At 55.6% G+C, this 12256-nt stretch overlaps 1 protein-coding gene across 5 annotated transcripts in view; it reads right to left on the reverse strand.

Moving 5' to 3' along the window:
- Nucleotides 1–12256, reverse strand: part of IQCE (IQ motif containing E) — a 45639-nt gene that overhangs the window by 18736 nt on the left and 14647 nt on the right. For all 5 annotated transcript variants that reach the window (XM_032394105.1, XM_032394103.1, XM_032394102.1 and 2 more), the window contains 8 exons: nt 9577–9690; nt 9401–9451; nt 6518–6588; nt 5432–5504; nt 5183–5232; nt 3602–3765; nt 2124–2179; nt 770–969 (listed from right to left, as the gene is read on the reverse strand). In XM_032394105.1, coding sequence (XP_032249996.1) covers nt 770–969; nt 2124–2179; nt 3602–3765; nt 5183–5232; nt 5432–5504; nt 6518–6588; nt 9401–9451; nt 9577–9690 — 779 coding nt within the window. The remainder of the gene's footprint in view (nt 1–769; nt 970–2123; nt 2180–3601; nt 3766–5182; nt 5233–5431; nt 5505–6517; nt 6589–9400; nt 9452–9576; nt 9691–12256) is intronic.

Below are 12256 nucleotides of genomic sequence, written 5' to 3' on the forward strand. Positions count from 1 at the left end.
CCAGCTCCCATGTGGGCGGGGCCTAGATTCTACATCTCTCACCAGCTTCCGGGTGGGCGGGGCCTAGATTCCACATCTCTAACCAGCTCCCAGGTGGGCGGGGCCTAGATTCTGCATCTCTAATCAGCTGCCAGGTGATCCTGAGGCTACTGGCTTCCCAGACCATACTCTGAGAGATAAACCCCATCTCAGAAGACACATGGGTTTGGCTTATTCATGACAGAACTGCAACTAGAGAAGCCACAAGTAAACAGTGGAGGAGACAGGCTACAGATCAAGACACTAGAGAACAAACAGTGAATAAGCAAAATCTGGAGACTTTGCCTTTCAAACTCTCAGGGTCACACTGAACACTTGACAGCATTTATGTTTTATTTGGCATTTAGACTGGAAGTCATAAACATATTACTGACTCTCTAAACCACTCTGCCTAAGATCTAACTGATGGCCTACCTACTTTACACAAATCAATGAAAGCAAATTCTTCTCTAAAAAATAATTTGGAAATCACTCTGGAATTCAGTGTGAACAGATTTAAATGATACCTCCCCTTCTTTCAGTGACGTAATATGGTCAATTAACGTCTTCTTTTTACCACTAAAGAGACTTCTACTTCACAAACAAGATATAGAAAGTTTCTGAATCATATAAAACTACAGCAGCAATCACTACGAGGAGCTGAGCGTTTCCCCGAGTTCACCAGAAGAGCTGGACTCTAGCCACAACCCCCTCCCACGGCATGAGGCGTCGGCTGTGCCCCGCAACCTACTCTTTCTCCTGCAGCTGCATCTGCAGGGCGTTCCGCTCGCCTTTCAGGCTCCGCACGGCCCCCCGGAGACGCTCGCTGTCGTCCTCCCGGTCGCCCTCCGGCTGCCTGGGCACAGTGGAGCTGGACGAAGAGCGCACCACAGCGTTTGACTTGACCACTTCTGAAGCGTGCGATTTGGGGCTTTCCATCGAACTTATTTTCTAGAGGCAACACAGGCATTTTTTAGACGTTCTTTCTCATTTTACTTTATGGTTATGAAACCCAAGGAAGAGACAGTGACCAAGGGAAACTTGTCCCAAGCACAGGTATGGGACCGTGTGTGACCTCACAACCCTGGGACAGCTCCACCTCACCGGAGCCCGTCGGGAGGGGAGCCTTTTGGGGAAGTGAAGAGCACCCCGCCAGCAGAGCCCAGCCTGGGGCAGGCGGGGGGCAAGGTGCCATTCATAAAACAGAACACAGGGCCCATGGGAGGCAAATTCATAAGCTTCTTTTCTTTGTGCTCATTTACCCTAGTATTTCCTTAGGATTTCTGGAATTTTCAATCTCTGTGCTTTTAACCCTAGGTGATAACCCAGTTGTGCTGGCTAAGAGCCATGGAGCACCTGCAGCTTGCCCGATGCCGGCCTGTCCCAGCCAAGAAAGCACCGTCCCGCGGGACTTCTGAGCCAACCCCGGCTGACTCTCTTCCTAACGAGCTTTATTTTCAAAATACCCACAATACATAAAAACTTCTTAGGTTTTTAATGCTGTGTAAATATGTAAAATTATTTTGTTTAATGCTCCCCTCTAGGCTTACTCTGCTCAGCCAAACAAGGGGGCAGCTCTCACGATTTTGCCAGGCGACTCAGAAGATGTTGACACTTCTGACCAACTCCAGTAGAGTCCAACTGGTCACTGACCAGAGGAGTGAGATCAAATTTGCAAATTCAAATCTCCCCAGTCTCCTGGTGGATGGACAGAGTTTCTGAGGACTCAGACACACAGGCTGATGAGTGACCGGCAGCAGAAACCCACACGCACTCATCAGGCTGGGTTTCTGAAAGGCTCTAGGATCACTGCATCCACCCCCGGTCACACACAGGACTCCAAAACCACGTGCCACGGGACCGTGGCTTTGCCCCCTTTGACACCGGGGACAGGAACGGCACAGCCCATGGGTCTCGTCCAGACCCGCAAGAAGTCTGCACTAGGCGCCATCTGGTAGACGGCCACTAGTCATTCACACTTTCACTCTGAGTGTCCTGTGAGCAAAGGACTCGTCTGTGTCCCCACTTTACAAGCTGCCTGGCTTCTCCTCGAGCACCGGCTGGTCCGAAAGGACAGGAGGTGAGCGGAGAGGCGCACCACTCACTTTTTCCAGCTCTGCGATCCGTCTAAGCAGCCGGGGCTTACTCCATTCCACGTAACCTGACGGAGGCAACGTTTTTAAGAGAGATACTGCACACAACCACCCCGATGGCCCCTTCGGCCCGGACCACCCGTCTCAAGCACGACCTGCGAGTTTCCCCTTCCACAGCCGGCAGCAAAGCCGGGGGACCCCCACCTGGCAGGTGCTTATAAGCCAAAGGGTGCCTCCCCGTGAAGGATTCTGTCCCCCACACCACAGCGCTGTCCCTAGTGGGGCATCCAGTTCTGATCCTACCTGTCAGGCCTGGCCCCATCAGTCCAAGATGGTCCTTCTCAAGGTCACATGAGTCCACTCTGCCACATCCTCCACCCACCTCCCTCCTCCCAGCACTTCCCTCCCTGGTGCTCCTAGCTCCGCCGGCCACCTCACCAGCCACCCTCCCCGGTTGCCCTCTGCGCACTGCTGAGTCATGTCAGGGGCTGCACCCCAGGCCCACCTCTGCTGCACTCTCATGGGTGCTCTGAATCCCACCCAGGTCCTCTGTTGGCCGGGGACCAGCTGCCGAAGCCTCCGCCCTGAACTCACTGATATGTCCTGTCTCCACTTGGACCCCTATTCCACACCACAGACTGGACCCGTTCCCTTCCCCCAGACCCGCTCCTCTCTGTCACCTCCACCTCAGTAAGGAACACCTGTCCTTTCGATCACTCAGATAAAAGCCCTGGAGCCTGTCTCCTCCCTTCCCTCAGAGGCTGCACCTGATCTCCCAAAGGTATCTGGAACCCGGCCACCTCTCAGCCCCGCGGTGCCACCCTGCTCTGGGTCGTCAGCAGCCCCTGCGAGGACACCGCAGAAGCCCCGTCTCCCCACAGTCCACTCAGCACAGAAGCCGGTCTTTTCCCCTCGGCCCAAACCCCAGAGGCCTGAGCACGGCCTTCACAGCCCTGTCCTGCGCCTAACCCCGCGCCTTCTGTCTCATCGCCACCAGCCTCCCACGGCCGCCGCAGGCTGGGCACGCTGGCTCTGGGCCTGGCCGTCCCTCACCTGTCCCAGCTCTGTCAGCTGTCCTGTCCCTGACGCCCCTGCTCACAGGCGCACACCACTGCCCCCAACACTGGCGGTCTTCCCTCTGCATCTTGCTCCCTGGCACTTGCTACCACCTGACCCATGACTGGCAGGTTGGCTTCTCGTGCCCTCCAGTACGATGTCACCCCCACGAGGGCTGTCTGCTTCTGTTCCCTACTTGGCCCCACTCCCTGGAAGGGTGCTTGGCACACAGCGAGTGCTCGTTAGATTTTGGAATAAATCCTAGTGTTGCCTGGCAGTCTGTGTCTGCATTTGCGGCAGCTGAACCAGGGCCTCGGGGGCCGGGCGGGCGGGCCAGGACGCTCCCACAGCCTCTGCCCGCGTCATCCCCTCAGAGAACACGAGACGCGGCCTCCCCTGGTGCGTCCCTCCTCGGGTGGTTCTGGGGACGGTACCCTTCATGGTGGAGACGGTGGGGGAGTTGCTCAGCACGCGGTCCAGATCTTCCTTCAGGCTCTGGTTCTCTTCCGTGAGCTCCTGGACGCTCCGGGACAAACTCAGGAGGGCGCTGCTCACTTTTTTCTGCCTTTTGAGGCCCATTTTCTTCTCCCCTGGAGTCCTGGGAGTACAAAGCCAAGGGCTAGGTCTGAGTTCCTAAACTGGCTTCATAAATGCCTTAAAAGAGGGGTGTGCCCACGGCAGCCTGTCCCTGGCTCAGAGTGGTTTCTGTAGGTTTTTGCATCGCATAGGGAACACAGACTTTGAGCCCCCAGGAAGCAAACTGCTATCCCCCAAACTGGATTCCATCCTCATTTGTAAGCCTGTGGAACAAAATACTGTATTTGACACTAGTGGTATATTTTAAACTGCATCACTAGGAAGTGTGTGAGAACTCGCTTTCTGTCGTTACATAAATACCGGTAGAACGATTTCGCTCCTTATCCCACAAAGTCTAACATACAGCCAGTCCTCACTGTCCAATTTCTGTATTTGCAGATTTGCCTACTTGCTAAAATTTATTTGTAACCCCTGAATCAATACTTGGGGTGCCTTCACGGTCGCCCAGGGGCACGGGTAGGGGGCGGAAAGCCTGCGAGGCGAGTTCCTGGCGGGGTATAGGGGTGCGGATGGGGGTGGGCTCTGCCTTCCCCGCAGTCCCCACGTGCCCCCAAGCGGCACCTCCACCATCTAGTGAGTGCTATTTCCCCACATTGACGCTTTCATCGGTGATCTCACGGTTTAAAACCGCCCCCTTCAGCACAATGCGCAGGGGCTGCCCCGCGTTCCTAATCGCGAGAAAGCACGTGTGCGCGACGCCGCTCGGGGCATCAGCAGTACCTACTAAGTAAGCCGTCTTTAAACCAGAAACACACACAGAAACAGGGTAGGTGACGATGTTGTGAGCTGAGGCTCGCAGGAACCTACTCTGCACGTCCCCCAGGGGTGATGGCTCAGTGTTCAAGCAGGTCTGTGTTGGGGGACACTTCACAGAACATACCTGCTGGGAACAGCAAGGATCAACTGTCCTTTACAGAAAAAGCTTGCCAACCCCAAAGGGGAAAAGGGAAGGCTGTGCCTGGCACAGGGGAACGCCTGATACACGTTCGCAGCTCAGGGCTGAGGCCAGCGACATGGCCAAATCTGTGATAAGGGAATCTCCGAGATAAGGAAACCCTGATGTCTTCCTAAGAAACTCCTTTGGGGAAATGAACCTGTATTCTTTGTACTTGGTATTAAAGGTCTTCTTGAAAAGGAAGGCCTGCTTTCAACAATAGCGCTAACTGTATGTGGAAGCTGTTCCATAGTGGGAGCTAAGGACTTGATGCGCGGAGAGTTGAACATGCTGTTAGTAGCAGCACGTGGCCACTGGAGGGCACGTGTGTAACTGTCCCAGACGGAAACACGCGCACTCGAGCCGCTACACGCCACCCAGGTGCCGGCTCCAAAGAGAAGGGTAGTGCGCGCCCCTCCCACATAACGCCTGCGCTGCTCTTAGGACCAAACACAAAACGTGGCTCCCGACGACATGATCGTACTTCTTTCCTGCAGTTTCAGAGCTTGCCAAGAGAGTCTGGAGACGGTGAATCTGTAAATACCAAATTAAAGTACGTTACAATAAAAATGAGCATGAAGACATCCCCTGAAAAAAAGCTGTAATCAGATTCCTGATTTCTGCCTAACGGCTGCAAGTAACACTGAGTTGCTGGGATTCCCGTGCAAGCTAAGGGTCCCCAGGGTGCAGCCGGAAGACTGCCCTCACCCCCCCGCCGGAGAAGGCCACGCACCTCCTCGTAGTAAGTCTCCATGGCAATCCTCATCTCTTCCAAATTAGTGGTCTTCATATCAGTCTGCAGTTTGCTGGAAACCCAAGTTCAGAGTCAACACGGCAGTGCCGGCACCCCCAGGGCAGACCAAGGGCAGGAGCGCTTCCCGGAACATCAGCCAAGAAGGGCTTCGCGAGAGAAGCGGGCTGGGTGGGAGCCTCGCGGACTCGCATCGAGACCCACGGGAGAATCCTCACACCGTCAAGACCCCCTCCGTGTTGGACCAGCCACCTCCAGGTGCGGTAACAGATGCCCTAAAGCTATTCCTTACTAAGCAGGAGGCTTTCTGGGAAGAAGCGGAGTGCCTGTGAAGGACCCAGGACCGGGGTGAGAACAGCTGCCTCTGGGGGTGGGCGGGGGAGCATCACTTCCCTCCCGTAGCACCAGCACCATTCTCCCCGCCCTCAGCATCCCACAGACTTCAGATAAAAAGCTCTAGCAGACAAACGAAAGTACAGTTACAGAGCTCAGGATTCTGAAACAGGAGAAATCAGCAAATAATCAAAATGTTCAGAGTTGACAATTTCAGCAAGAAACACAGCAGGGGGATGCTGCTGTACACAGGGGAGACCGGGCCAATAGAAGGACTCTCCTCTGCATCACATTACCGGGGGGACGCGTGCGCGGCCACCCCAGAGCAGCACCAGGACGCCGCGGGAGCGGGGCAGGCAGCTGGCTTCCCAGCACTGAGGGCTGGCATCAAGACCACAGACCCAGCGCACATCATCAGGCGATCCTCAGAAGACCGAGGAGAGAAAGCATTGCTTAAATGCACCAGGGATAGGAAAAGAGATGAAGGGACGATACCATTCCCAGTGACGTTTGGATGAGGGTTAGTACAAAGAGGAAGCTGGGACAAGGGACATGGGACAGAGGGTGGTGGGGTGGGGACTGAAGCTGCAGTCTGAGCAGACAGAGCAAACACTGGTACTAGAGACGAGGCAAGGCGAGGGGCACGCAGGCTGCCTCCAGCCCGCCGACGGTGGGGCGAGGCCTCGGTGACCCTCCAGAGCCCGCTGCCCCCACCCCCCACCAGTGCGTCCGTACTTGATCATGTTGTCCTTCTCCTTGCAGTGCTGCTCCAGCTTGAGGATCCTCTGCTTTAGCCCGTTAACAACCTGCCAATTGAACACCAGCACATCAATTTGACTGCTTCCGTGTCCTCGACCTCCCCCTCCCTCTGGACACTCAGAATGTCCTGTCCCCAGGCTGCCAGCTGACCGGGCAGCACCCGGACATCCTCCCCCCGCTTAATCGCTGGCTTCTTTTGTAGTCCCTAGGTGCAGCAAAGCGAGGGCCAACTGTCCCACTGGCTCAGTGCATGGTGGCGGGGCGGGGGGGGGGCAGGGCCCCGAGACGTGCCTGCAGGTGCAGAGCCCTCCCCTCGGCCACATTCCGCACTTCCGAGAACCGACGAGATGCACCGCCAGCACTAGATACAATCACCCCAATCCTGACCTGCCCTGGGCAACTGCATCCACAGTATTCCCTTGGGGGTGAGCAGAGCAGACAGAGGTCTGGAGGAGCCACCCCCCACCGCTCGCCCACCTCATTTCTTCCTTCTATTAATGTATCACTCTGGGAGATAGCACCCTTATGTTTCTGGAAGACTATCCTTTTCTTTCTTCTTGAGTAACCAAACAACTTTTTAATTGGATTTTAAGCAAATTTTAAATTATATTAGTAATCCATGAATACATCTTCTTGTAAAAAAAATTAGAACATCATAGACGGAACTATGCTCCTTCACCTTATTCCCTCCACTAAATATTGTTCCCAACTGAACCTGAATTCTCTAGACCCCATTACAGGGGTGTGTACCCATCGGCAATCGGTCGTTCTGCTGTGTTTGCAGAAGCACACAGTCTGCCGGTCGTTATCTTCACACCACAACCGGTCTCGGTGTCTATCCCTCTTGTGCCTACAGATCTCAGGGATTCTTACACAGTACGACCATTTGGTGTAGATACCCATCCCTCTATTGACGGACCTTTAAGCTGCTAATACAAACAAGCCATCAGTAGACATCCAGCCCTCCTCGTGCACGCGTGCAAACGTCTCTTGAGGGGAGATGGTGACCAGCACAAGTGTCCAATCACAAGATGCCGTGACTCTGAAGGGCGATTTGGCAACGGGTCTGAAAGTGGGAACAGTGCATTCCCGAGGATCTAGAATGTCTACTTTTAATCAACTTTAATAATAATAATAATAATAATAAACCCACAGCAGGGCGCCTGGATGGCTCAGTTGGTGGAGCCTCTGACTCTTGGTTCAGGCTCAGGTCATGATCTCAGGGTCGTGAGATCGAGCCCCATGTCCAGGCTCCGCACTCAGCGCAGAGTCTGCTTGAGATTCTCTGCCTCTGCCCTGCCCCCTGCTTGCACGTACTCCCTCTCTAAATAAAATCAATAAAATCTTAAAAAAGAAAAATCCCACAGCGTTAGAATAAAAATGCAAAAAGCCCTTCCTCTACAAGTATGCATTATTTACATAATTCTAAATCCTCACCTAAATTAATCATATAGACGTTTCTGAACATAGCCGTACTGTTTTATATTCTTTAAAAATTTTCTTTCTGAACTTGTGTTTTAACGTAGTGTTATTCTACTTTTAATGGTTTCTCTTCAATGTCCCCGTCCAATTGGGCAGCTATAAATACCCTTGTGTTAAAGGCTTTTTATCTTGGATTTTTTTCCCGCAGACATGGCCCAAACTGGACAAATGGCAGGCATGACTTCACGGACCATTCCTCGGCTCAGTCCCGCCAACCTAAAATGCAGCATCCAGCCCGGAGCACGTTGGTGCGTTCTCAGTCCTGCCGACGCTGGTTCCGATCATCTTAGTCATGGTAGTTCAAGTGAACGTCTTCACTCAAGTATGCACCGAGGGGTAGCGGCGGGGACCCAGGCAGATGCTGCCTGGCTGCGCGGGGCCTGTGGGTTCACTCTGAACCAACCTGGGCAAATCTCTTAACCTCAGTTTCCGGATTTTAAAACATGCGGATTGGGTCCCTATCACAGAACAATCCAGTGAGATCATGTACGACTACACAAGGCCTAGGAGCTGCTACTCATCTAAGAATGATTTTCTTGCGGAAACACTAGACGTGTTCGAGGCCCTGAGAGTATGTCCTTCGTGCGGTCGCAGGGGCAGAGCCCGGCTTCAAGCACTCACGCAGGGCCGACTGCTTGCTCTCCGTGCAGGCCAGCACCGGCCCTCCGCGGGCTCGGGCAGAGGACTCTGTCACACCGATTCACGTCCACCCTGCTCCCCCGTCACACGGATCCAGTTCCCGCTGTCGTCTCAGGGGTTCTGTTACAAATTTTAGGTCACCAAACCCGATAATCACCTCACTAGTGTTATTAATTCCTTGTGTTCAACGATCTCAAAATTGCATCCCTTCCAGTTTTCTTTTTGCATTTCGTCTTTCTAAGGAAAGCTGCTCCCTTGCCTCAGGAGGGCTGTGGGGATACACTTCTGTCCACCCGTGGGGCCTTCCCGCCACGGCACTGGTCACAGAATGGCGCTGTTGCCCGTCCCCCGGCTTCACTCCGTCCACTACGTGCAGTGCGGCCCCACGGCAGGGGTGGCCTGGGGGCCGTAAGGGTTAATCCACCCCCGCTTGGTTTCTGTCTTCACTCAGCGTCACTGGCTCAGCACGATGTGTGTGTCTTGTCTCGGGTGTGGCGGGGGCCACCCCCACTGGGACCGCTGTGCCCTACGATGTACCGCCTGCCCCGCGCCCCCGAGAGCGCCCGCGGCGTCTTCTGGTAAGCTCCCCGAGCCGGCGCCGTGGAGACTGGGCTTGGGGAGCTCTGGGCCCTCGCTCCGTCACCCCCTGGAGCGCCTGTGCTGGAGGAGGGGCAAGCCTCCAGCGCGCTGTCTGGGCCTCAGAGGGAGGTTACCCGTGCTGCTGGCGACTGTACTCACCCAGCCGGCGTCAGGCCTTTTCTCTGCCAGAGTCCGAACAAAATCCGGGCCCTGCGGTAAGCAGACGCAGAGATGAAGGCGCGGGCGGCGCGGCCTCTCCCCCCGACAGCCTGAGGAGTGGGGCCTGCGCCGACCCAGGCCGCGGCTGGGCGCCGCCACGCGGGGCCACGACTTACTCGGGATGGGTCCAACAGCTGCTCTATCTGCCGGTCCTTCCTGCTGTTTTCCTCTTCTAGGCGCCGGAGCTTTGTTCTCATGAGATCCACGTCACTCTTCTGCGTGTGCAACGACTGAAGGGAAACAGAACCACACACACGTACACCCGTGCACACACGTGTGCACACGAACATCCAGGTGAGACCCCCGTCGGAGCAGACCTTGCAAGCGGCCCGGTGCCCGGTCAGGGCCCTGTGCGTGTCGCAGGGGAAGGACAGCTGCATGTCACGGGGAGGAGCCCTGTGGGCACCCCCAAGCGAGCCTGCATCTGTCACAGCACGCGTCGCTAAGACTCGTCAAAGGCTAACTAACGTCCACTTAAGATCCTTGTCCCCTGCTAGGGCTCAGGGGGTCACAGCAATGGCCTCACCAGTTTCCACCAATCTGTGGGGAACTGACGAGAAAAGACCACGCAGTCAATTTCCCACTCAACTGAGTTGATTCGATCCCACAGCTGCCCTGTACTTGGAAATCTCTTCCGTTGCCTCATCTGGGCTTACATCACCCTTTTATGAAAGGGGGACGGCAGGGTTTTTCATTTTTGTTTTTCACGTCCTCACTTGAGAAAGCTCTCTCCCAGGCCGTGGAAGCCCAGAGCCCAGGGCGCACAAGCCGCAGGGGCAGTGCCCACACGGTCGGCCAGCGTCAGCCCCCAGCTGCACCAGGCAGCTAGCCTGGAAACAGCCTTCTCCGGGCACTCGTGGTGTCCCGGAACAGAGGCGGCGTCTGAACAAAACCACCACCAGCAGCCGACTCAAAGCGCACACCCACGGAGGGAGGCCTGGCAGGCCGGCCACGCGCCCGCGGCTGGCTAGCGGCGCTCTGGGGCACGAGACGTTCCTGGCGCTCGGTGAGGGTTTAATCAGGGGAAGGAGGGAAGGAGAAGAAATCGTACGATGGGAATTCTGCTTTGGAAATAGGGGCTACGCTCACTGTCCCCTGTTCCTCCTGCTCTGTACGGTGAGAAACCTTGGACACTACACGGGAGGCAAACATAAGGAGGCTCACAAAGGTGGAGAGAAGAAGCAGACTAGCTCAGGACCCAAGAGACAACCGCAGAGACCCCCTTGCGCCTCACACGGCCTCAGTGGAGTACGGGGGAAAGCCAAAGCCTGGACGAGCCCACGGGCACAGACAGGAAAGCCTCCTCTCCCCAGCAGGAAAGGGGAGCCTCACCAGGCAGAAAACTTACAGACAATAAGAGCTCCACCACGGGCAGACCGCAGAATGGAGTGTGGCCCCATCCTGCCAGTGAGGACTGAGCGCAGAGCCCAGCCCCCACCCCCGCCAGGCCCTAGCAAGATGCTCTGCCCCCTCCTTGCTGGGGGAGAGGGGTGGTCAGAGGAGGCCTGGGGGAGGGTAAGGTCTTTACTGTCCAGGGGTAATGAGGCCACACACACAAATAAAATGGAAGACTTAAATCCTAACATACCAAAAATTACATTAAGTGTAAATGATCTAAACAAACCACCTGGAAGACAGAAACTGGCAAAGTAGATTAAAAAAACATGACCAATTGTGTTGATTTTCACGTAGTGAGATAGGAGACAGAAGTAGAAGGATGGAAAAAGAGATGCCACTGCAACACTGACCAATGAAAGCGGGAGGGGGTCCATAGTATCAGACAAAGCAGACATCAGAGAGCAGACACGGATGTCACGTAGTGACCCTAAGGGCCAATCCACCGAGGACACAGCGACCCTAAATGCACATACACCCAACAAGTGACAAAACTGGAGGGTAGGCCAGACCCACAGGCACCGTGGGGCCTTCAACACCCTTCCCTCAGCGATGAGCAAGCAGCTGGACAGAAAGCCAGCAGGGGTGCCAGGGAGCTCACCCTGCCGCCCCACAGGGGCTGACAGCCCGCACACGACACCCTGCCTGGCAGCAGCATACGCACTCTCTTCCCAAGCCCGCAGCACAGACGCGAAGACGCTCCCGGGGCCACGCGGCTAACCTAGACACACAGGAAACCAAACTCCACGGGCTGTGTTCTGTGGCCACAATGAATCAGACTACAAGTCAGCAACAAAAGCAACATGAAAATCTTTAAACTCTCAGACACTTAATGACCCAATTCCAAATAACCATGGGCCAAAGGGTCTTCAGGGAATTAGCACATCAAAAAAGTCCATCCAACTTCGCAGGACGCAGCTAGACCAGGGCTGGGCGGAGGGAGCCCCTGGTACGGGCCGCCTGGAAGGCTCCCAGGGCGGGACGCTGAGTGGAAAATGCCAGACGTAATTCCATGTACAGAACATGGCCAGGAGGCCAAAGTTACAGAGATGGGGAGAAGCGTCAGTGGTCACCAGGAGTGAGGAATGTGAGCGGGGAGGGAGACGGCTACAGAGGGGCACTGGAGGGACAGCCTGGGGCATCACGTATGCTGACCAAGGTGGCAGGTACACGACTATACGCACGTGGCAACATGGCACGGAACTGGACACGCACACAGCGCCCACGTCCACGCCCTGGTTTTGACACTGTGCTGACAGGTGGGGGAGATTGGGGCAGGGGACTGTCTGTGCTACCTCTGCCACTCCCTGGGACGGTCTACACCCCGGGACCCTGGCTGAGGGCCGGGCTCCCTGGGACGGGCTACACCCCGGGACCCTGGCTGAGGGCCGGGCTCCCCGG

Source organism: Phoca vitulina, unplaced genomic scaffold, assembly GCF_004348235.1.
Source record: "Phoca vitulina isolate PV1807 unplaced genomic scaffold, GSC_HSeal_1.0 scaffold79, whole genome shotgun sequence".
Classification (NCBI taxonomy): domain Eukaryota; kingdom Metazoa; phylum Chordata; class Mammalia; order Carnivora; family Phocidae; genus Phoca; species Phoca vitulina.